Source organism: Alligator mississippiensis, chromosome 4, assembly GCF_030867095.1.
Source record: "Alligator mississippiensis isolate rAllMis1 chromosome 4, rAllMis1, whole genome shotgun sequence".
Classification (NCBI taxonomy): domain Eukaryota; kingdom Metazoa; phylum Chordata; order Crocodylia; family Alligatoridae; genus Alligator; species Alligator mississippiensis.
Window position 1 is genome coordinate 139,940,585 of NC_081827.1, and position 23,607 is coordinate 139,964,191.

Here is a 23,607-nt window from a genome sequence, read left to right on the forward strand (position 1 = left end):
AATTATTGCCAAATCTTAGGCTAGGCATTGTCTGCATACACGAGCTATTTCTTCAGCTAAAGGCAACAGCACAAAGTTGTTTTTTTCATAGATTCATAGATTGTGAGGCTGGAAGGGACCTTGGGAGATCATCGGGTCCAGCCCCCCTGCACCAGGTAGGAGAGAGAACTGGGAGTCAGGTGACCCCAGCAAGGTGACCGTCCAGTCTCCTCTTTCCAGGTTAGGTGATTGCACCACCTCTGGAGGGAGTTTATTCCATAGTCTGGACACCCTAACTGTGAAGAATTTTTTCCTGATGTTGAGCCTGAAACTGTCTTCCAGAAATTTGTGACCATTACTCCTAGTTTTCCCCATGGGCACCCTGGTGAACAGTTGTTCACTGAGCCCTTGATGTACACCCCTGATGTAGTGGTCAGCCTCTATCAAGTCCCCTCTCAGCCTTCTCTTTTTCAGGCTGAAGAGTCCCAGGTCCCAAGCTTTTTCATGTGGCTTGCCATGCAAATCTCTGATCATATGATAGCCTTCTCTGGACTCTCTCAAGCTTTACCGCGTCAAGTGTGGCATGCAGTACTCCAGCTGCGGTCTCACCAATGCTGAGTAGAGTGAAAAAATCGCTTCCCTAGTTTTGCTGGAGATCCATCAGTTGAGGAATGCCAGGGTATTATTTGCCCTGTTGACTACAGTGTTGCACTGCTGGCTCATATTCGTACTATGGCCTTATTACCCCCAGGTCCCTTTCATTCATGGTGGTGGTAAGTTTGGCATTGCCAAGCCTGTAGGTGTGTAGAGGAGGGAGAGGGGAGGGGGGTTGTCCCCAGGTGGAGCACTTTACATTTCTCAATGTTGAACTTCATCTGATTCCAATCCACCCAACTTGCTAGCCTGTCTAGTCCGCCTGTATCTGCAGCCTATCTTCAAGTGTGACCACACTTCCCCATAGCTTGGTGTCATCCATGAACTTGGCCAATGAGCTCTTTACCCCCACATCCAAATCATTGATAAAGAAGTTGAAAAGCACTGGACCAAGCACAGACCCCTGAGGGACACTGTTCATTTGTTTTTAAATCTTCACAGATATTCCTGTAACAGGGTTGTCAAACATGCCACCCAGAACCATGTCATTTTTAGTCTGTGGGACTTCTGAAGGGGCAAAGATTTTGGCAGTAGGGCAGGTGGCAGCAGCATTAACCCTAATGGCAGTGTCAGCTCAAAGAGCCATAGGGTTAATGCTGCTGGCACTCATTCTTCTGCCAAAATCCCAGGTATGGATCCCCACTGTAGACTTGTTTTGATGACAGCAGGGTGAGCAACAGCAGCATTAAACCCTGAGACTGGGATGATCATTGGTGCTGGTCACCCTGCCACTGGCAGTGGATTCAGATCTGGCCCACAAGGCCAAATGAGTTTAATACCCTTGTTATAACACATTGGAAAGTATCTCAGGTGTAGTCCAGATTTGGGGGATCGGTGGTACAGTGCTACAGTGGTAACGGGCCAGAAATCCAGAGCCAAGTGTCACAAGCTGGAAGCCTAGATCCAAGGGTCAAGGCAGAGGGAGCAGGCAGGAACAAGACAAGAGAATTCGAGCTAGGAAAATGCTGAGGCAGGAGCAAGGCAGAGGAAATAGGGAGCCAGGGATCATGAAGTAGACCAGGAATTAGGTGCACTGGAACTAGACAGAGGGGAACCTGTGTTGATGCAAGCCCACAGAGCACTACAAGGGCTACTGTTTACATGCAGCAGCCATGCCAAACAGTCTGATGGGGCCAGTTGAGGGTAGTCAAACAGCTAGGAGCTGGCAGCCAGTTGCATCTAGGCTTTTGGGGCAGCTGAGGCTTGTATGAGCAGCAAGCAGACAAACTCCTGATAACAGGTCTCAAATGTCAGACCTTCCAGTTTCATAAAAGAAGCAGAAGCCTTTTGGTTAGACAACTGTTTCACTGACATAATTTGTTGCTGATGAAGGGTTACACAGAGTTCCCCTGGTCCAGAAGGATTTTTGATTTGATATACTGATTTATGTGCTTCCATTTAAAAATTGCCCTGTCATACAAAAATACAGTGACTCTTTTGGGGTGGAAAACAGCAGCTATTCAAATCATGAGGCAATGCTGCATAGAAGTCAGGAGAGCAATTGAGGAGTATAATACTAAGTTGGAAAGGCAGGTGAAGCTGAGGCAGCATGGAATCATCTAAATTGGAGTTGCACTAGAGTTATGGGTTATGGCTCCATTTTCTATGAAAGATGACTGATGTGGCTGGGGGGAGGAGGAAGAAGATGATTTTCATTAGTCCAGAGACTGTGTAGTCATTTACTCGAGTATAGAGCAATAGTAAAGTACAGTATTACCATTCTAGTCAGCTGGGATTCCTCACAAGAGCTGGGATAGTAGAACATTGGACTCAAGATCAAGCCCACAGGTGGTCAAGAATATAATTTTATATTTTTTCTTGCCTGAGGGACAACTCTGTTCTGTGTCACACCAGGACTTGCTTGTTGTTCCTGTGTATCGGGGTGGGCAATTATTTCAGGTGGAGGGCCGCTTACTGACTTTTGGCAAGCCATCAAGGGCTGCATGACAGGCAGCCAGGGGTAGATAAATATTCATTTTTTAAGGGCCCCCTGGGCCAGATAGAATGGCCTGGCAGCTGCATCCAACCCACAGGTTGCATTTTGCCCACCCCTGCTGTATATGATCTGCCTTTATCTGTGTTATTGTATGCTAGGTTTTCTGGTGGGCTCCTAGTTATAGGGTGAGATTTGCAAAGTCACCCTGGCTCTTTGGTGTCTTTACTTCAATTGACAGTCAGTAGCAACTGAGCGCTTTACACCTTTTTGTGCCTTTTGAAAATCTAGCTCCTGGCAGAATCTTTGTATAAGATATTTTTTAAAGGATAGTGACTCTATTTCAGAAAAGGCTTACAACAGAAATCTAGTTTCCTTAGCTATAATAATCTCTCCAACATGTACCTGGGAGTTATGCAATGTTAGGAAAAAATGCAACCTTATTTATGTATTTACATATCCTGTCAATTAATTCGCTTGGGAATTTTGTGTTGATGAAGGTCATAAAGGAATATATTGAAGAAAAAAAAAGATGTAGCAAGCCAGGCAGACAGTGTGCTGCTTTAGGAAAGAGACTGATCATATATTAGGAATGTGAAGACTTATTTGGATATGATGACCAAATAAACAGAAATATAATAATCCCTAGGTCAAATGAGGAAATATTTGCTTTACTTGCCATTTAATGTTTTGGTCATTTTTCTTATGCAATGTATGATTTTTTTAAAACGAAACACTTAAGACACTTCCCTCAACACTAGACCAGTCAAGGGTAAGATAATAACTGTGGATGCATACAGGTGTCATATTTAGATCACCCTAACTGAGATTAGACCTATCTGAATGTCTGGGTGTGCAAGTGTTCACAGGGCTTAGGTTGCCCTCAAAATGCTGTGCCCAATCTAAGCTTTAGATCAGCAACCTGGCTTTAACCCAACCTAATGAATGCTCCCAAGCACCCCAGCATAGCCCCAGGACTGGGAGAACTTAGCCCCATTCCTGGTCCTGTGCTGTGTTTACCCCCTAACCCTGACAAGCCTGTTTTCCCCCTGGACCTGCCAGCACCCCCATGATTTACTTGTCTCCAGCTGCCCACACACCTCCTCCTTGCACATGGTGAACACTTGCGCACGGTCATCTGAATTCAGGTGTAGATGGCTTAAACTGAGCCACCTCAACCTAAGCTGGGGCCCTTGAATGCTTATTTGCCTATCAAAGCAGCCATTCTCAAAATGGGAAGATACCACAGCAACACTTGCCCATAAGACTTGGCAGAAACCTATCTTGTAAAACAAAACAACAACAAAAAACAGCAATATGTCAGTGAAATAAAGTGTGGCTATACTCTGAAATCTGACTAAATTATATCTCTTGAGATTCCATAGTCTCTTTATTCTAGTTATTCTTTCTCTACCCCAAAAACGGAGAATTCACCTCACAAGGGAGAAGTGCCAGAAACACTGTGACATCCTCTGGGTACTTGGTTATTGATTTGACATGGAAGGCTCTCAGATCCTACAACAATAGCTGACAATTTAAAACACTGAGATAAATATGTTGAATAGTTTGTCTGATTTCAAGTCAAAATTATTCTATTAAACTGCTAATCCAAAAAACTAGTGTAGGGTTTGAAAGTCCAGCCATGTCATCTGTGCCTTTGTTATCTCTAGTAAATAGATTCAGTAGCTGGCTCCTTTTTTTTTTTTTTTTTAGTGCACAAGGCTGAACAGAGTCTAGACCAGTGCTTTTCAACCAATGTGCTGCAAGGCCCCTTCAGGGGTGCCCTGACACGAGCTGTTGCTGTGGTGGCAGCCAGGTAAAACTGCCCCACTCACAGGTTTGCAGCACACATCCCTTTGATTCCTGCTCCACCCAAAGTTTAAAACCAGCTGCCTGGCTGTGGCAGCAACATTTCTAGTCAGGCAGTGCTGAGGGAGGTGCTTGAATTTATGGCTCATTATAATCTACTTGGTCCCTTCTGCACACTTTATTCCACAGGTGTTAAGGACTCTCTCTTCTTTTTAATGGTCTTGATGTTTCTCCAATCAAGCTATTCTGAGCTCTGCAATTCTGCTGTCTGTTAGCTGCTCCTGGTAATGAAACTCCTGTTTCATAGCCCTGCAGATTATTTTTAACTCATTCCAATGAAGTTATATTTGCTTTTGCTTCAATCTTAATCTGAATAATACAGCAGTAGGCCCCTAGCATATTAGTAAAGATTCTAGTTAGTTTTAACTAGAGAAAAATGTGTTGCTTTATATGTGATGATGCACCTTACCATCTGCACCCTCCTTCTCAAAATTCTAGATCTGCCCATACCTAAAACAGGCAGGACACCTTCCTTGTGCTGCAGCTTTTCCTGGTCCACCCCTTTCCCCCACTTTTCCCAGAAACAGAGGCAAAATGGATGTTTCCATCTGTCTCATGTGCCTCTATTTCTGGAAGATGCTATTGCATGGTTGGACCAGAAAGAGCTGCAGCATGAGGTAGCTCTCCTGTCTGCATTAGGTTTATCAGAGAACCCTGGTAAGGCAGGCAAGCACATGCTTGCCACAGCGCTTCTCAATCTGTTTGTGCAGGGGGATATGGGGCAGTATTACTTGGTGGCAGTGGCACCTGGCTGAGAACTTCTGAGGTAAGTTGAGACAGCACCAACAGTGTGGTTCTCAACTGGGGATGACACTGCATTCAAAAAAGTTGTGGAGGAGAGCCCCGACTCTGAAAAGGTTGAGAACCACTGATCTAGACCACTGGGTCTTATGAACAGGAAGGGCATCACTGTACACTTGTCAAAGAACCTATATAACTCAAAATACATTGGGAGCACAACTGTGGAGTACAAAAAAGTATCATTTTATAGTAGCAACTTTTTGAAGGTAACCGCAGGATTTTACCTCCATTTTAAGATGAACCATAGAGAATTAAAGTCCCATTTAAAGAATCTACACTTTGAAGTTGTAGGAAAAGTACACACTAATTAGTATTTTTATAGCCTCATGTGTCCCTGAGATCTACATGAAGAGGCATTCTACCATGCAAAATGGAACAGTCAGCCACTTCATCAGCATCAATCCGTATTCTCTATTTAGCATAAATAGTTCTTTGTTACCTGGGTATACATGAACTGGGGGAAGAGGGACAGGCAGACAATGACCGAGACAACAGAATGCATGTTCTTTCCTCCCTTCCCTCAAGCCCTTTGTTGAATCAGCATAACAATCAGAGCCTAATGTAGCATGAACTTCCCATGGGTCCCACCTGACTGTATCTTCACCCCACATACTTTCATAAAGAGTGCAGCAATCCCTGTAGAAGGATAAGATTTCCTGCGGACTCACCTGAGACATGGGCTATGCAGAAGGTATCTTATTATTTCCTGTGGAAGTAAATACCCTGTCCACAAATTCTTGTCCATAAGGAAAAAGACAATATGGTTCGCTTCTAGTTATTTTTCTGCTACATGCTGTAATAAAGAGACTTCCAACAAAAAGACTAGAAGTATAGAAAACATGGCTTATGAGGAAAGGGTGAAAGACCTATGGTTATTTAGTCTGAAGAAGAAAAGACAGAGGTGGGATCTGATAGCATTGTTCAAATACCTGAAGGATGACTATCAAGAAATGAAGAGAAACTATTCTCTGTGGCCATAGGGAACAGGAATAGAAGCAATGGCCTCAAACAGCATCAGGAAATTTTAGGTTGGAGATTAGGAAGAACTTTCTGATTATGAGATGGTCAAGCATTGGAACACAAGCTGCCTAGAGAAGCTGTGGAATCTCCATCCCTGAAAATTTTCAAGATCAGGTTAGTGAGAGACTTGACTGGAACAGTTTAGTTAAAGATTATCCTACCTTGAGGAGGGGGCTGGACTAGATGACCTCATGAGCTCCCTTCCAGTATTATGATCCTATGACACTGTTGTTTCTGGAAGTATCAGTCATTCTGTTTCATTTCAGTTCCATCTACTGATACAAATATGGCAAACTGGCTACTAATCAGGATGGTGGTATCATCAATAGGTGTAATAACAATAGCTCTTAATTCATTACCTTCTGTTTGTTCTTGTACTTCTAGGTCTTTGACAGAGTCCGAGAAGATTATCCTAATTTCCAAGAGAAGATTAAACCCATTAATGCAGAACTCATCCAGCCAAATCTGGCCATCAGCCCCGAGGACTCTGAGGAGCTCCTGTCCCAAGTCAACATTGTCTTCCACTGTGCAGCAACAATTCGTTTTGATGAGCCACTAAAGTATGTCCCTTCTCTGCTCTTCATTTCTGATAAGCAGAATTCAGCTTCTTCCTAGGGCATGCAAACTGTATGCAAGAACAGCTATTATCTGTCTTTTATAACACAGTGATAAATTCTTCAGATTTCCATAGGATTATAGAGTAGTAGAGCTGGAAGGGACCTTCTGAGATTATCTAGTCCAACCCTGAACCAGGGACAGAATCATCCCTATCCAAACCATCCTATACAAATCTATTGTCTAACCCGTTAGTTAAACTACACAGTCGACAACAACACAACTACAAGGCATGACACCCAAACTGTCACAGATAAGGTAGGGGACTTCGGTGGCCAGTGTCCTGCTGCTGCAAGGGTTGTTAAAAAACTTGAGAGATCCAAGGAAGAGGGCCATGCTCCCTGCTACAGAGGAAGGCAAAAACCTCATAGTCTGTACCAATCTGTGGGGCAAAATTCCTTCCTGACCCCAAATATGGTGATCAGTCTGACCCTAAATGGAGATGCAAGACCCTCTAGCCAGGAACATCCAGGTTTTAGTCTCAGCAGAAGCATTGGCAAACCCCAGTCAAAATCCCCAACCTTGGCTGCAGCCAACACCCAATGCTTCTAAGGAAGGCAAAATAAAGAAGAAGAAAAAAGAAGCCTGACTCGTAGCAAACAGAGGGGGAAAAACCCATAGAAAAGCATAAGCATAGCTACTACTGGATCATCTCTACCCAATGCTCATCCAGCCCCATCTTGAACACCTCCAATAATGGAGATTTCACAACTTCCTTAAGTAGTCTATTCCATTGGTTCACTATTCTAACAGTGAAGAATTTTTCCTGATATCTTACATAAATATTCTTTGTTGCAACTTCAAGCCATTGGTCTACATTTTTCTCTCAGCAACAAGAGAGAAAAGGTGTTTTCAGTCTTCTATGGAAGCCCTTCAGATATTTGAAGACTGCTATCACGTTTCCTCTTAAGCACCTTTTCTGCAAGCCAAGCATACCTCTTTCCTTCAGCCTCTCAAAAATGCATACAATACATTTTGGATTGGATGTGCAATTTCAAGTTCTCATTTTAGTGACTGCTTAAATATCAGGTGCTTCAGATCTTTTGTGTGTGTACATACATACCCATGCATACACGCCTCCCCCACCTCCCTCCCTCCCTCCCCCACTATCCCCACCCTCTGAGATTGATGTACCTTGGCAGAGTGACATGGGAGCTCAGGACTGGACCAAAAGGGAGTTCAGTATAATCTGAATTTTTCACTTAGGCATGGTTTGATGCCAACTTAGTTTGCAACATATTGCTGAATTAAGAAGGAATCTCTCAACTGCTTGTTGTTTTATTTCAAAGGATACAACTTCTGCTATCAGCTGGAGCACATCCATAGCCCCATGTAGCTGATTTTGGAGAAGCAGAGCCCTTTGAATTAATAACTGCAGCAAGCATGTAGAGTATCTCCATAGTTCTGTACACCTGTTTCCTGAGGTGCTGTATACCCCTGGATACTTTGCAAACCCTCAACTTCACAGGGAAGGTGGAGAGGAAGTGGGTAAAGAGCCTAACCCAAAGAAGAGTCCAGATTCAACTGTATTCCAAGTTAGGACTGCAGAGTTGTCATGAGGATCCAACACTGAAGTAGAAGTGCGAGGTGTGGGTCACGGGTCGATGCTTTGCCAGGGCTAAGTAGCGGAAGGTTGAAGTGAGTCTGCTGTACCTTACTATAAAGCTAGTGTTATTGATGCTTCCTTTTCACTAAAAGCAACTCAAGGGGGAAATTACATTTTTGAAGCAGAGTATTGTAAGCATCATATTACAAAGAGCTAAAGAATTTTAAAATATTCACCCAGGATTAAAATATTGTGTTCATTATAATAAGGCATTTTAAAAACAAATGCATTTTAAAAACAAACTCTTTGTTTCCTAGAGGACTCCTTTGAGAAGCAAATGGTGGGTTTTTTGCTACTTATTAAGGAAATAGTTCCTAACCCACTGAGGTTTTAGTTTTTATTCAAATGTTTGAGCTTTGTTTTAATCAACATGGGATTGTGATTATAAATCCAGGCCCCAAAAGAGATTACACTTCATTAATGATGATTACTAGATCCATCTGTCTGAGGCATTACATTCATTGCTTGCATCTCTTTCACACAGTCATGAGATTTTCTCACTGGTTACTACTATTTGTAGTTAATTGTCCTATGGGTTACTGAGGGGAAACTTCCCACTGACACTGTAAAAGTGAAATATGTCTTTTTTTTATACCTCCCTTTCAAGCACCAGGAGAGGCTGCAGGCAGGATTTCAAAATGGTATGGTAGATTGGTTGTTCTTGTGTTATCAGAGTGTTGAGAATAATTTCTTACGTGCTAAGGAAATTAAATTGGGTTCTTCCAATATAAATGCCCTAAATAAGGGGAGCTTTTGTAAAACTCCATATAAACAAGCAGTAGAACAGTTTCCAGTTATCCTGAATGCTTCAGTGAGGACCTTAGGAATAGCTAAGCATGGCCCTTTTCTACTGCTCGTTTTTCAGCTCTTCCCCTGACTCAAACCACCGCATCTTGGAGACATATTTTTTTTACCTACAATTTTGGCAGCTTCTAGTATGGATTTATTGCTCTGAGCAAGCCCTTCTGTGCTTGTCTGCAATCCTGTATATATTTGGTTTTATATGGGTTATGTTTGTTCTTTCAGTTCTGAAGCGTTTCTCTTGAGAGGAGGTGTTTGTTTAACAAACAAGTCAGCAAGGAGGTATTGTCCATTTTAGGATATGGACAGAGAAACCAATTATACTGAGTGTGTTGAAAGGTGTGGACTCACTGTACATCAACTGATTTGCAATACGTGTTTTGTGTGTCTTCTGTCTCCCATGACAGAACGGAAGTTAAATCAAGATGAATTGGAGCTGTTTCATAAAAGAGTATATTGTCATAGTTCTGCTTTACTTACCATAGATAGAGTGGGTACATATAACAGTTACTGCAGATCTGGTGATGTGCAGTAAGTCCCCACCTCCCAATCAACTGATCTGCAGTAATTGTTTCATGAGTCCATTCTTTCCCATGATAAGTGAAAGCAGAACCATGACAATTTACTCTTAAATAAAACAGCTGCCAAATTATTGTGGTTTAACTTCCGCTGTATCACAGGATAGAGAGGACACATAAAACAGTTACCACAGATCAGATAAAGCTCAGTAAATCTCTTCCTTCTGCTTTTAACTCTGGACAATTTGTTTGTCTGTCCCCAAACCTGGTTTTCACAACAAATTAAATAGGATTTTTTCTTCCCATTCACTGGGTTGGGCAAAACCACCTCCCAAATTACTGTTTGTCCCAGCAGTAGACAGCTTGAATATTGCACATATGAAAACATATTGCTCCTCTTGCATTTCATTAAAATGTCCTCCGAGCCATTTCTCTTCCTCAGATACACTCTTCCTCTCATTTTTTGCCTGGAATAGCAAACTGTAGTTGACTAAAACAACATGCAGTTTTAGTATGTCCGTACCAGCTGAACCACTGTTGTTTCTTTCTCTCTCTCTATTTAGACGTGCCCTACAGCTGAATGTCCTTGGCACACAACGGCTCATAGAGTTGGCTCGCCAGATGCAGAAGCTCGAGGCCTTCATCCACATCTCTACTGCCTATGCAAACTGTAACCAGAAACACATAGATGAAATAATCTACCCACCCCCTGTTGAGCCCAAGAAGCTCTTTGGCTTAGTGGAGTAAGTGGACATAGATACAGCTTTTCCTGATGTTGATGAGATGACCTTCAACATAAAAGCCCCTGTATTGTTTGTATCACCAGTGGTTTTGACTTCTGAGTAACTGCAAATAACGTCTCCTCCCCCCTACTCCCAGTGCTGTGGATTGCGTGCATAGGGGTAGAAGGAGCCTGAAGGAAGTGACTGATAACTAAGGATATGGATGGGCATACAAATGGGTTACTGCAAACTAAACTAGAGCATGAATTGAAAAAGCACTAGCCATTTCTTTGCAACTGCCAGTATGCACTCTGTTATCCCTTGATAACCATAAAGTAGTTTACCCCACCATAACAGTGGGGTGAAAGTATGCACCTATGTGGGTGGAAAGGAACAGCTGATGTGCTGTGAATGCACTCCTTAGCTAATCTTGCAGTAACTTGTTTGCACTTCTCGGCCTCTTGAAGGCTCAGATCAATCATAGTCTATGCTTATCTGGCAAGGGAAAAACGTGACCATGGAGACGGTTTTCCTAGCCACACCAGGGAAAACCGCCTTCCTGGCACAGGGATAGTACCCGCCAAGATAATGTATAGTAAACCTTCCACTTAGCTGCTGGAGTGGGAGGGTCTTGGCTTTAAGCCCACTTTAAAGAAATGGGAGACTCCTTCCTGGCTTGCCTCTGGGGCCCTACGGCTGAGGGCAAGCAAAACTTATCTGAACCCCAAGCCTCCAGGCTTCGGCCTGCAAGCCGGATGCCCACCAAAGGTTTTGGAAACATCTAAAGCCCCAGATGGGGGTGGAGGATGTTTGCTGGTAGTCGAGCCGCTTATGGTTCTGGATTGACTCTTGGATTTGGAATTTGTTTTGGCTAATTTGGCTTGGAATACAGAAAATTTAATTAAAAATAATCGTGTTTGCATACCCATTCTTTTAGCTTCCAGCTACCATCAAGAGGTACCATCCATTTTCAAGAAAAGTTGTTTGGAGGCTTCATTCCCATAAAATTGCACATATTATGTTTGGTTTCTCTCCCTTTCACCTAATTTTCCAGAAAGATTAGCCATGTTAACATAGCTTCTGTCTAAATAACAAGTCTTTATTTGGAGGTCTATTGACATCATGCTGAGGCTGGCCTACCCAGGGCTATTTTGATTTTTATTTTGAATAGGAAGGAATTTGATACAATTACTCAGATGTTAGTCCTTTTATTTCAGATGTTCCTTAGTTTTTCATCACACCATTTCTAAAGTGCTCATGTGATTCTTACAATAGTCCAGGACTGAATCACTTGATGGAGCTTATATGACTTAGTGAGAGTGGAGTGATGTTTCTTCCTTTGGTAAGGTCCAAAACCTGTAAGCCCCCTATAGGAACTGTGACTTTCTATTACTGAGCATGATTCACCATGGCATTACTCCAGCTTTCTCTCAATGTGACTCCAGTTACTTTAATGAAGTCACACCATCCTTAAACAGGAGTAGAACAGAGGTGAATCAGAACCAACAGACTGCTATAGAAGAGATTTAAAATGGGACTGCATCATTTTGCAGACTAGCCTGCTGAGTTCAGCCCCAGCAGTTCATTTCCTGTTGCTTTCGGCCCAGGAATTAACTGTCCATCTCTGGGATCCATTCTCTGTAGAGAAGCACAGTTCAGCTGGAAAATCCAGCAAGTCAGCAGGACAACAGAAGAGTTCATTTAACTGAATTTTTTAAAGAGAATAATTAAAAAGAAAAATAAAACCTGCTGACAGGAGCCCAAGGGAAACCTTCCTCTGAGAAGAACTAAGATTTCCCACAGCTGCATGTTTTGCTTTTCTTTTTCTTTTCAAATCATTTTCCACTTGTGTGATATCAGCACTAACTCTGCCAGTCCTTAACCTGGAGCGCTGGTGTAGCTCTTTTCTTCCTTCTGATATGTTTGGGGATGGGTGTAAAAACCATGTTTTGGAGAAAATGAGGCTACTGCTCCCAAATTTGTTTGCCAAAAATACTTTCAGTCTGAATGCTACCTGGAAAAGGTAAGACAAAATATTGTTCTTACTTTGATTTTTCTCTAGGACTCCACAGTCTTCAGTATAATTCACCCAGCTTCTAGTTAGAATAACCTGTCTTCTAAGGATGTCAGCAGAGATCCTGGTTTCCCTGATATATTTAAAAAAAAAAAAAAAAAAAAAAGCAAATTCTCTTATAAAAAAATCGTAAATTCTCTGATAAAACCCCCAAAATCCATTATTAAAATCCCTGCCCCCCCCCCCCATGCCCCTCACTCCCCAGCCACTGCCCTGGTGACATGCCTCCTGTGCCTGTCGCTGCACTTACTGCAGCCCTGCATGCAGGAGGCAGATTAGCACAGGGCAAGGAGCGGCAAGGAGATCTCCACATGGCTCTGGTGCTCCCTGCCACGCCCGGCCGCTGGGAGGGAAGCTTGCTGCTGTTCCCTGAAGCCCTGCTTCCCTCTCTCATGACCTGGTACAGCAGGGAGCACTGCAAAACCTTGAAACTGTTTCCCTAACACTCCACCTCTTTCCCCAACATCTCCTCATTCCCTCAGCCCCCTGCAAGCTCCACTTACCACTTCACAGGCTCCAAGAAGGAAAGTGAACCTAAGCCAAGCCTTGGGTGACTCGGAGTGTCAGGCCTGCCCTTCCCCCTCTCCCTCTCCCTCTGGGCAGAGCTAGGGGTTTCCTGGAGGTCAACCAACCTGCAGAGCTCTTTACAAAAATGGAAAATCCATGGGTTTCTCTGCTAAAAGGTAAAATCTATATTTTCTCTGATAAAAATGTGAAATCTGTGGTTTTCTCCATTTTTCCATGGGAAATGGAAAAGCTGGATCCCTGGACATCAGTATAAGTACCCTCCAACTTCCTATGAACTTGCAGAGTCCATTTGTCTTTCTCTAGCAAGTGCACCTCTGTAGCATCAATGGCTCACAAAAAGACCTATGCAAAGGACAAAATGAGCTTCAGAAACTAAGAGGGATTTATGACCAGACATGGGTGTGTCATTTGCATTATTAATGTGTTATATGATATTAGAAGTTTGTAGGCTCAAGGCTGCACTGGCAAGGGAGAAAATAGGATCAGCCACAGAGGCTGGGATGAGGCAGGAGGTTTGGTTCATTTGCCTAGTAGTACATGTAGCTACCATTTCTTAGTTACATAATTATACCTTGGTTTGGTTTGGTTTTTTGGTTTTTTTTCCTTCCTATTTCTATTTGTTTTACAGTTTCTCTTGGTTGCCTAAACTTTGGTGGCATCTTTATCAATTCTGTCCTTACTTCAAAGTATTTTACACCTTCTGTTATGGTTAGAAGCCACAGGCTGCCCTCAGCTAAGATAGCTGTCATATCCCTTTAGCCTTTGCAAATGGTACTAAGGTTACCCATTCACACTGCCTCCTACTGTTGTCAAAGGCATTGAAACCAAGTTAGGATTGTCATTTTCTGGATTCTGGTTTCAAGTGTCCTAGAAGTTTCCTGGAGTCCTCTCAATCTCTAGGAAGGAGATCATAGTTTCATAGTTGGTAGGGTCGGAAGGGACCTGAGCAGATCATCAAGTCTGACCCCCTGCCATGGCAGGAAAGAGTACTGCAGTCAAACGACCCCGGCAAGGTGTTCATCCAGCCTCCTCTTAAAGACCCCCAGGGTAGGAGCCAGCACCACTTCTCTTGGAAGTTGGTTCCAGATCCTAGCCGCCCTGACGGTGAAGTAGCGCCTCCTGATGTCTAGTCTGAATCTACCCTCTGCCAGCTTATGACTGTTATTTCTAGTCACTCCTGGTAGTGCTCGGGGGAACAGGGACTCCCCCAATGCCTGCTGGTCCCCTCTGACTAGTTTGTAACAGGCCACTAGATCCCCCCTCAGCCTTCTCTTGTGGAGGCTGAGCAGGTTCAGGTCCCATAGCCTCGCCTCATAGGGCCTGCCCTTCTGACCCCTGATCATGCAGGTGGCCCTCCTCTGGACCCTCCCAATGCTGTCCACATCCCTCCTGAAGTGCAGTGCCCAGAACTGGGTGCTGTACTCCAACTACAGCCTGACCAGTGTTGCATAGAGGGGGAGGATCACCTCCTTGGACCTGCTTGAGATGCATCTGTGGATGCATGACAAGGTACAGTTGGCCTTCCTGACTGCATCCCCACACTGTCGGCCAGTGTTCATTTTGGCATCAATAATGACTCCAAGATCCTTTTCTGCCTCTGCACTGACGAGAAGGGAGTTCCCCAGCCTGTAGGTATGCTGCTGGTTCTTCCTCCCCAGGTGCAGCACCTTGCACTTGTCAGTGTTGAAACCCATCCTGTTCTCATCTGCCCACCCCTGTAACCTGTCTAGGTCTAATTGCAGCTTATTCCTCCCTTCTAGTGTGCTCATTTCTCCCCACATCTTAGTGTCATCTGCGAATTTGAACAGGGCGCTTTTTACCCCCCCATCCAAGTTGCTGATAAAGATGTTGAACAGTGCAGGCCCGAGGACCGAGCCCTGCGGAACCCAACTACCCACATCCCTCCAGGTCAAATAAGACCCATCCACCACCACTCTCTGGGTGCGGCCCTCCAGCCAATTTGCGACCCATCTGACTGTGTAGGTATCAACGCCACAGTCTCCTAGTTTTTTAATGAGAATGGGATGAGAGACAGTGTCAAAGGCTTTCCTCAAGTCCAGAAAGACTATGTCCAGTGCTTCAAAAGGGCTTCATGAAAGAGCAGGAAGGAGAAAGTCAGGGTTATGGACTTGTGTGGGGGTAAGTACTGAAAACACAAAGGCAGACAAAGAACAGAGACTGAGAGAGTTTGAAGCTCAAAGGCCTGGCTGGGGCAGGATGGAACCAAAGAGAAGGTCAGAGGTTGCAACCAAAATACGTCATTATACTGTCTTCATCAGTTGCCTTAGAGAAACATTATCTAAGTGTCCAAATCGGCACTGTAAATAGATATAGGTAGATATCTATATCTATATAAAGGAAACTAACAGGTAAGGAAATGTGGAAACAGTCCCCTCAGAAAATTATTTAATTGAAGATTTGTGCATGGATGCCCACACACACACTCTCTCTCTCTCTCTCTCTCAAAAGAATTACAAGAATTTTGTTAACAAAAAGGGGAAAGAAACAGTAGGTCGTTTTATCCCAACCAAGCTGTGAAAGCATCCCTTCATATTGAATACCAATTTTAAAAACATTCTTTTAAAGCATTCGGCTGAACAAACATCTTGTTTTTCTTTTCTGTGGTTTCATTGATCTACATGTCTGAGGCTGACGATACTGTGCAATCTTGGCTGTGCAACTGCTATTCTATTTCTGCCGTCAGATAGCCAGTGCCAATAGAAACTGCAGTAGGTCACACTGAGAGACTCTCTTTTTGCAGGTCATTGCTTGTTTCTAAGTGCAATGAGGACTTTTTAGGCTCAGGCCTCAAGAAGCTTCTTAGAAGTATGAGGCCAGTATTTCTATGAACAGATTAAGTGACAGGTCCCTACAGCAAAACAGATCTTTTTAATGGTCTTTTCTGTCCTCTCATTACTTTATATTTGGGATTATTTACTCAACTGGAATTCTTGGTTGAAATCCCAGCTTTTTTTGCTTTTTTTTTTTTTTTTTTTGTCCCTGTTTTTACCTCCTGAAATCTCCCAGTTTTCCAATATGATGCTATAACTGAAACCCTCAGACTTATCTGCGCAAAGCAAAAGTTACACTTCTTACTGCTGCCAGGCCAATAGAGCAAACCTATAATCTGTCCCATCAAGCAAGGTTTGCTATAATCTAAAGCCGAGGGAAATCAGCTTTGGAGGGTGCACTGAGGTAAGAAGCACAGCACAGTATGCAAAGTATAGACTGAGGCAGAGTGCACACTATTCCTGATTAAAATATTATAGGAACAGAAAAAAAGAGGTCACTTCAGATTTATATAAGGGAGTGCCTTATTTATGTTAAACATGCAGCCTTAATAATGAGAGAGAGTTTCTTCATAATAAAATATATACATACATTGGGGGGGGAGGGGGGGAGGAGGCAGGAGGACTGCTAAACACAGCATTTTTCTTTCATTGCATGAGACAGTGATAATGGTGAGCAAAAGCAGTTACAGTAGGAGACAGCATTTCAAAATCCCAAATGTAGGTCATGGGAATGGTACAGAAGTGAAAGGAGTTTACCTGCCTGAATTGTCAGCTTTGTGATACTAATTCCAGCAAATCAGATCACAAGAGGGATTGTTACTTCTGATGAGGCATGTATCAAACTGTTGCTGAGGTCTTAGAAGACAGCTCCTAGAGGGGGAAAAACTTGGAAGAAATTTTGCATGGGAAAAACAACAAATGCTAGTATACTTAGAAGCATAGCACTGTTTCTCTTTGCTTTGAGAAAAATACAAATCTGTACACCGGTGGTTCTCAACCTCGTTAAACTCAAGGCACTGCTCAAAAGTGTCAACTCTTAATTTTTGTTCATTTTTTGCCTATGGAAAAATAATAGGGCAATTACTCTGTTGCAAAGAACTCAGAAAAACCAAGTCAGAACGTTTTTGACACTATAAATTCCTCTTTGTAACGTCTGGGTTTATCTTGTGAATCACATCTAGGTGTTTGCATACCTAACAGTACTAATATTGAGTGGCAACCATAGCACCCTTAAAGGATCTTGTTGTACCCCAGGGTGCCACAGCACCCTAACTAAAAATCACTGCAAACAAACACCAAAGAAAAATGAAACGTTTGACGTTGGAGACCCAAATGAACCCATAGTTCCTTTAATCAGGGGTATAGAACAGATAGGCTGCAGGCTGAATTTTGTCCATGAAAGCACTTGATCTGGCCTGCTGAGCTACCAGGAAGTTAGGGGCATAGCTGGGGGAGAGTAGAGCCCTGCCATAGAATTCAGGGGCCCCAGATCCTAGTGGACATGACTGTCAGTAGCAGGAGGGTGAGCAAGGGCTGGGCTGACACAGCCCTACCCACCCTATGGTTGCTTGGTCCACCAACACTTGCCCTTCCACCACCAATCTCACTGCCACTGCAGTCACTACTAGCCGCCACTGGACCTACTGCAGATTACCTGTGTCTCAGGACAGCTCTATCCTGCAAGGAGCCCCATAGTTTATATCCGGCCCAGAGCACAAGTTATTTTTTACAACCCTGCTCTAGACAGTTTAGAAACAGTGCCTCCTTTATGTAAGGTATTAATTAAATACCAAGTAATCATAGAAGAAATGGCACCTGAGAAGTGTACTTTGGCAGAAAGTGTTTATAAAATGGACAAGATGCAACAAGGTTATCATTACAAGTTGTCTCTCCTATTCCTGTTAGATTATTCCGATGGCAACTTAGACACTTGGAAAACAAATGGGTGTTCCATAGTGATGACTGCAGCATGGTTTCTTTCAAAAATGTTGTTATTGTTCTTAATATCCACACATATAGTCAAACTACTCTTAGGTACAAAATGGTCTTCCTATGTCATGAGAGTTTTTGAGATTTTTAAAATGTTTTTTTCCTGGCCCCAGTCAGGCCAAAAAAACAATTACCTAAAAATTTCAGTTCCTTCCTCCCTCAAAACATTATAAATTAGCAACAGATTTGAAATGTAACATTTTCAGTGTTTTTCATAATTTTTATGACACTTGAAAATTTGGTTGAAACAGACCTTTTCCTGAAAAAGGTTTTGGTTTTGATGAATCAGCATTTTCTGATTGAGGGGGGGAAGCATTTTGCTGGAATATTTCCAACCATCACTTGAAGATCAGTGTGCAAATGGAGGAACCAGGTTGGAGCTTGCGGTGCACCTTGGAGTTCATTTAATCAAGGGGTTATCAAGATGTAACATATGCCTTTCCCTCCTTCATTTGCTTCCCCCCCAATCAGTTTCCCATCTTATTTTATGAACTTCCCATCTTCTTGCATTTTTTGTGCAGGGAAGAGCTAAAGAAAGATCCATGTGAAACCGGCTTATTTATTCACATACCACACTCACCATTTTGCCCACAATTAGTTATTGAAAATTGAGGTGCATGTCTTAAAGGAGGAAACTGATTCAGAATGGTTTGGTTAAAAGGAAAAATCTTTATTTTTATTCATTTTATCTTCCCAAATAAGAAGCTTCTTGGTTTGGGAACGTGTATGTGGTATGCAAAAAAAAAAATACAATAACATCTCTAGAATGTCTCTAGTAAACAGTACCATCTAGTGCAGGGGACAAAATGTTTATTGGATCTTAGCTCTGACTCTAAGGACTGATGCATCAGACTACTGCAAACACTAGCTGGAGTTCTAGCACTATGCATGAACTTTGGAAACGCATCTAGTTCCCTTCTGCTCAGAACCTAAATACAGGCAGGGTAAGCAAAATAGCTATGATAAGTAACAGCAGTGATGAAGTCTCCTACTTGAGCCAAATTAATAAGCGGCAGATTACTGAGGGTATGTAGACATATAATTCTTATTGAAATCTACACATTACCAGCACCTGAACCTCTTTAAAAATCTAGTCTTATGTCCTTTATCAGGTAACAACAGTATTCTCTTAATCTTATGTGTACCAGCCAATTGAAGGGACCACCCTTCCTGCTGCAGTGAGAAACAGTTCCTGCATCTTTCACCCAGACAGAAACAGCCACTAGCCTTGGGGAAAAGCCTGTGTCATTGATCTCCTTTTGCTGGTGGGACAGCAGAAGTTTTCTAAGGGCGTTCTAGTAAAAGTAGAAATTGAACCCATATCCTTCAATTAGTAAACACTACTCTTCTCTACTTTCCCATGTTACTGCTTAGAGACAGTAGGCCACATCTGTTTCTTTGGACTGAGAAGATCCAACCAGATCATTTTCTTCTTTAGTGGATGTTGTAACACTGCATTCAGACACAGCAGATGCATCTACATAAGCAATTAGCATGTAGCTATAAACTCTGGCACAGCTCACACTGGAGTCAGCTGCTCTCGGGCACAGCGTCTTCACATGCACCCAGGACCACAGCTGTTTGAGCCAGGCTCTGGGTGGCACTGTTCAGTGGCAAGGGGGCTGCCTGGCCCCCACACTGTAGCACCATTGTGTCCCAGCCAGCTACTGCGTACACATGCATTTTGGTGCACTAAATGACTCCGCCATAGGATAGTACTTGTCCCAGACAGTACTATCCTACAGCAGAATTAATTAATTTACTTCACCCTAATATAGGCACATGTGTAGACAATGATGCCTTACTGTGGAGCTAATTAGTCAGCCCTACAGCAAAGCACATGTGTAGATGCACCCAGCAATGTCAGAGATGTGTGTAATGCAATGGCAATAGCACAAAAAAGGGCACTTTTAAAATTCTTGCAATACTGCTAAATTCTTGGTGGTGTAGAAGATTGCCAGAAACCTACAAGAAAGTGCACTTAGTCTGTGCTGATGAGGAAGGTATTGAAGTTCCAAGTTAGGAGATTCTGTCAGAACCTGTCTCAGGAGAACGTCCACTCACGACACTGCAGCATGATTGTAGAGCTATCTGAACTAGCTTTAAACAAGGCACTGGTTGCAGCCTAGCCAGGGCAACACAGAGCTCAGTGTGGACTCATTTATGCTACTGAGAAGCAGGTAGATAATTTATTAGCTAAAACATCTCCCATAGGGCTGTCCAAGCTGTTCCTTACTTAGCCTACAAGGCTTTCTAGTTGCTTGTTCCTTTGTTGCAGCTGAGGGTGCTTGTCCCCTGACTCCCACCCCATTTCATCTACCTGTTTGTGTGGCATTTATTAGTGGAGTTCTGTTCTTTCTCCTGCTAGGTGGATGGATGAGTCTATCATTGAAGACATCACACCCAAGCTGATTGGGGAGTGGCCCAATACTTATGCATACACCAAAGCCTTGACAGAGTACCTGCTCCAACAGGAGAAAGCCAACTTGAACATTGCCATCATCAGGCCATCCATCGTAGGAGCCAGTTGGCATGAGCCTTTCCCAGTAAGCATGATCACCTTTCTTTCTTTAGTAGTCTCCTACTCAGTATCCTTCCAGATCTGAGTGCCATCTGCTGCCTGGAAGCCATTCCTCATTATATAGGTGACTGCAAATCTTAGAAGGGCACCCTGGTTTTTCACGGTCTCTAAGAAAGCTGATGGGTGTTGGGAAGGAGGTGTGGCTGATGCAGAAGTATTGAGTTCACTTAACATCTCCAGGAAAGATTCTCGTTTTCAAATAATGCCAGGAAAACAAAAGCAGTTCATTGCATCAAACGGTAATGCTAAATGATGGAGACTGAAGTTCCATGTGAAGTGTGCAGTCCTCTCCAGGTTGCCATGTCCATGTGCCTCAGCACTGAGCTAAGAGGTATACTTCTAGGTATCAAAGGGCCAGATAGGTTCCCTGTACATTCAGCTCCCAAGCCTTCTGCTGAGGCACTGTGGTAGGCAGACCAGAAAGGCCTAGTAATGGAGTTTGTCAGGGTTGGGACTGAGCACCCTTGGCTTGCCATTTCATTTAGTTTACATACTATAGGGGTATGTGCTGGCTTCTCAGAACTTTTCAACAATGCACCAAATGCACATTTATAGGAGTGTTGCAAATATTAGGAGCATTACACATGGAGCCTCCCTGAACCTTTATTTATGGAAATAATTAGCCAAGCCACCTTTACTTCTGACATCAGTAAGCGCAAAAAGTCCTGAAACTGTGGCCAAATCAGGAAGATGACTGCTTCTCCCCCTATTTGAGCTGCTCAGACATAGCCTAGTATCTGAAGCAAAATATCCATCTTGGAAGGACAGAGTAAATTCTGTTAGGCATCACAGTACTATTTGCTGGTCAGAAGAAATACTATATTCTCCTATTAAAATTCTTACATAATGTAATTTCTATTACCTGAAGCAGAGTCATATTCAAGAGTTATGATATTCTTTTCTGTCTTTGAAAATATCAGAAAATGATCAAATAAATTACCTCTGCTCTGATCCTGACACACACACATATCATGCTGATCACTACAAGCAAGGACAAACCAGGCACTTTGGAAAAATAGATTTGATTCATATAGTAAAATTATCACTGTGAAGTGGTGTTCTCTGTAACAAAATGTGACTATATTGTGATGAGTAAGCTCCAGACAATAGCAGATGCCATGCCACATATCCCATATTTAAAATCAATTAAATACTTTTTACTAGCTTGTTGCTTGGCAGTTATCCCAGCTCAGTTGGCATTCTGTTAAAATTTGTTCTGATTAAGTGACTTCATCTGTACCACAGCTCCACAACCCTTTCACCTTTCTGAAATCTTGTATGAGCCACACATTGCTGAAAGAAATAATTGCTTCTCCTTTTTTCTTTTGTTTTGTTTTGTTTTGTTTATTTGTTTTCGGTTTTTTGCAGGGCTGGATTGACAATTTCAATGGAACAAGTGGCATAATGATTGCGGTATGTATTAGCTACTATTTTATATCTTTGATCAAGAACTACATGTCAAAAAGTGGTGACATCCTAGTGGTTTTAACAAAAGCATACACAACCCTTTTGTGTAGTTCTTCACAAAAACACATGCTTCTAGCATCAGATAGTGTTGTCCATTCGAATTGCGATAAAAAAAACCATTAAAATAATAATGAAGTTAAAAATTAAGCACTCTCAGATACCAAGAGATTCCAAAACAAATGTTGTTTGTAAGACCAAATTTTTATCCAATAATACACAAGCTTTATAATATAGTCTTGGACTATATAATCACATAATACATTTTCTGCAGAACCCCTGCTTTCCCATTATCAGGAGGATATAGAGATTGCAGGAGCGATTGCCTTGAGCCTAAGACTGCATCCCCTCAAATATTCTGCCCCTACTCCAAAGCCTGAGTTCCCTGAAACTGAATGGTCTTTGAAGTTTATTTTTAACAATTATAGGGCAATGTGTTTTCTCCTAACCCTGTTCTTGGAAATGGGAGATCCATTTTTGCTGAAAATCTCCATGCACATGCAGATTGCATCATTTAGTGAAGTTGCAAGCAAACTGAACAGGGTCTTCTAATGAAAAGTGTCAAGCAACCTTAAGGATTGGTATTACCACCAGTAGCACTTAAATGAGTAACAGTGGGCATTCCTACATGTGATGCTTAATTGAGAAGTTGTATAATTTACTATCCAGTAAGCATATGCATCTGCATGTACACATGCACACATGCTAACTGTGCAGTAAACCTTGCTAATTATGAATAAATTTGCTACCTGCAAATGCAAGTAGCAGATTTACTTTAGATTACTAACAGCGCAGTAGCACACATGTAGACACCTGACCATGTAGATGCCTGATGCAAATCTGCTCCCAGCAGCCAACCATCAGGGGGTGGGACATTGCTCCCTACCCCCAGGAGCTGTCTGCTGCCAGGGCAGGCTCCACCACCAGAGCCTGGGCAGGAACTTTGTTCCCCTGCCCCAGCAGCAGAGAGCTCCAAGCCCCGCACTCTGAGATCGCAGTCAAAGAGTGGAGACTGGGAGATCCTTATCTTCCAGTCCCCGCTTCATCATCGTGAGTGGGGAGCTAGGAGGAAATTCTCTCAGCCTAAGCTCTGTGGTCAGGGAGCTGGTGCTGGAAGGTAAGGGTCTCCTAGCCTGAGCCCAATGCTTCAAAGCTCAGACTGGGAGGTAAGGATCTGTCAGCGCTGACCCTGTGACTGCAGAGCTGGCACTAGAAGTTCCCTGCTGGCATGGCTAGGAAGCCTGTTCCCCACCCAGCTGCCTGCTAAAATTGCTGAGCAGGGAACAAGCTCCATAGCCTCTGCCCCTGTGATTGTGGAGCGGGGGCTGGGAGCTGTCCTGGTCAGGGGTAGGTCCCAGCTCCATGCCCCGATTGGGTGATCAAGGCATGGGACTTAGAGCTGCCAGGGTGAGGTAGGTACTAGCCCCCTGTCCCCAATCTGCTAATGGGGCAGCTAGAAGTGAGCTAACTGCTAGCCCACTAGCAGCAGACAGCCCTCCGGGGGCAAGGTGCAATGCCCCAGCCCTGGCCAGGAGACAGCTCTCTCCTGGCTCCCTACCAGCCCTGGGCTAGTACCCAGGTGGAGCCTAGAGCTCCCCCTGGTGGCAGCAGGGGCCCATTGCAAGGCCCTGGAAAACAGGAGCAGTTTGCTGCCATTAGCA

At 43.3% G+C, this 23,607-nt stretch overlaps 1 protein-coding gene across 5 annotated transcripts in view; it reads left to right on the forward strand.

Annotated features, from left to right (window-relative positions):
• The window catches only part of FAR2 (fatty acyl-CoA reductase 2), a 234,737-nt gene that overhangs the window by 173,513 nt on the left and 37,617 nt on the right, over positions 1 to 23,607 (forward strand). For all 5 annotated transcript variants that reach the window (XM_059726691.1, XM_019482217.2, XM_019482215.2 and 2 more), the window contains 4 exons: positions 6,641 to 6,816; positions 10,360 to 10,539; positions 20,270 to 20,447; positions 21,851 to 21,895. In XM_059726691.1, coding sequence (XP_059582674.1) covers positions 6,641 to 6,816; positions 10,360 to 10,539; positions 20,270 to 20,447; positions 21,851 to 21,895 — 579 coding nt within the window. The remainder of the gene's footprint in view (positions 1 to 6,640; positions 6,817 to 10,359; positions 10,540 to 20,269; positions 20,448 to 21,850; positions 21,896 to 23,607) is intronic.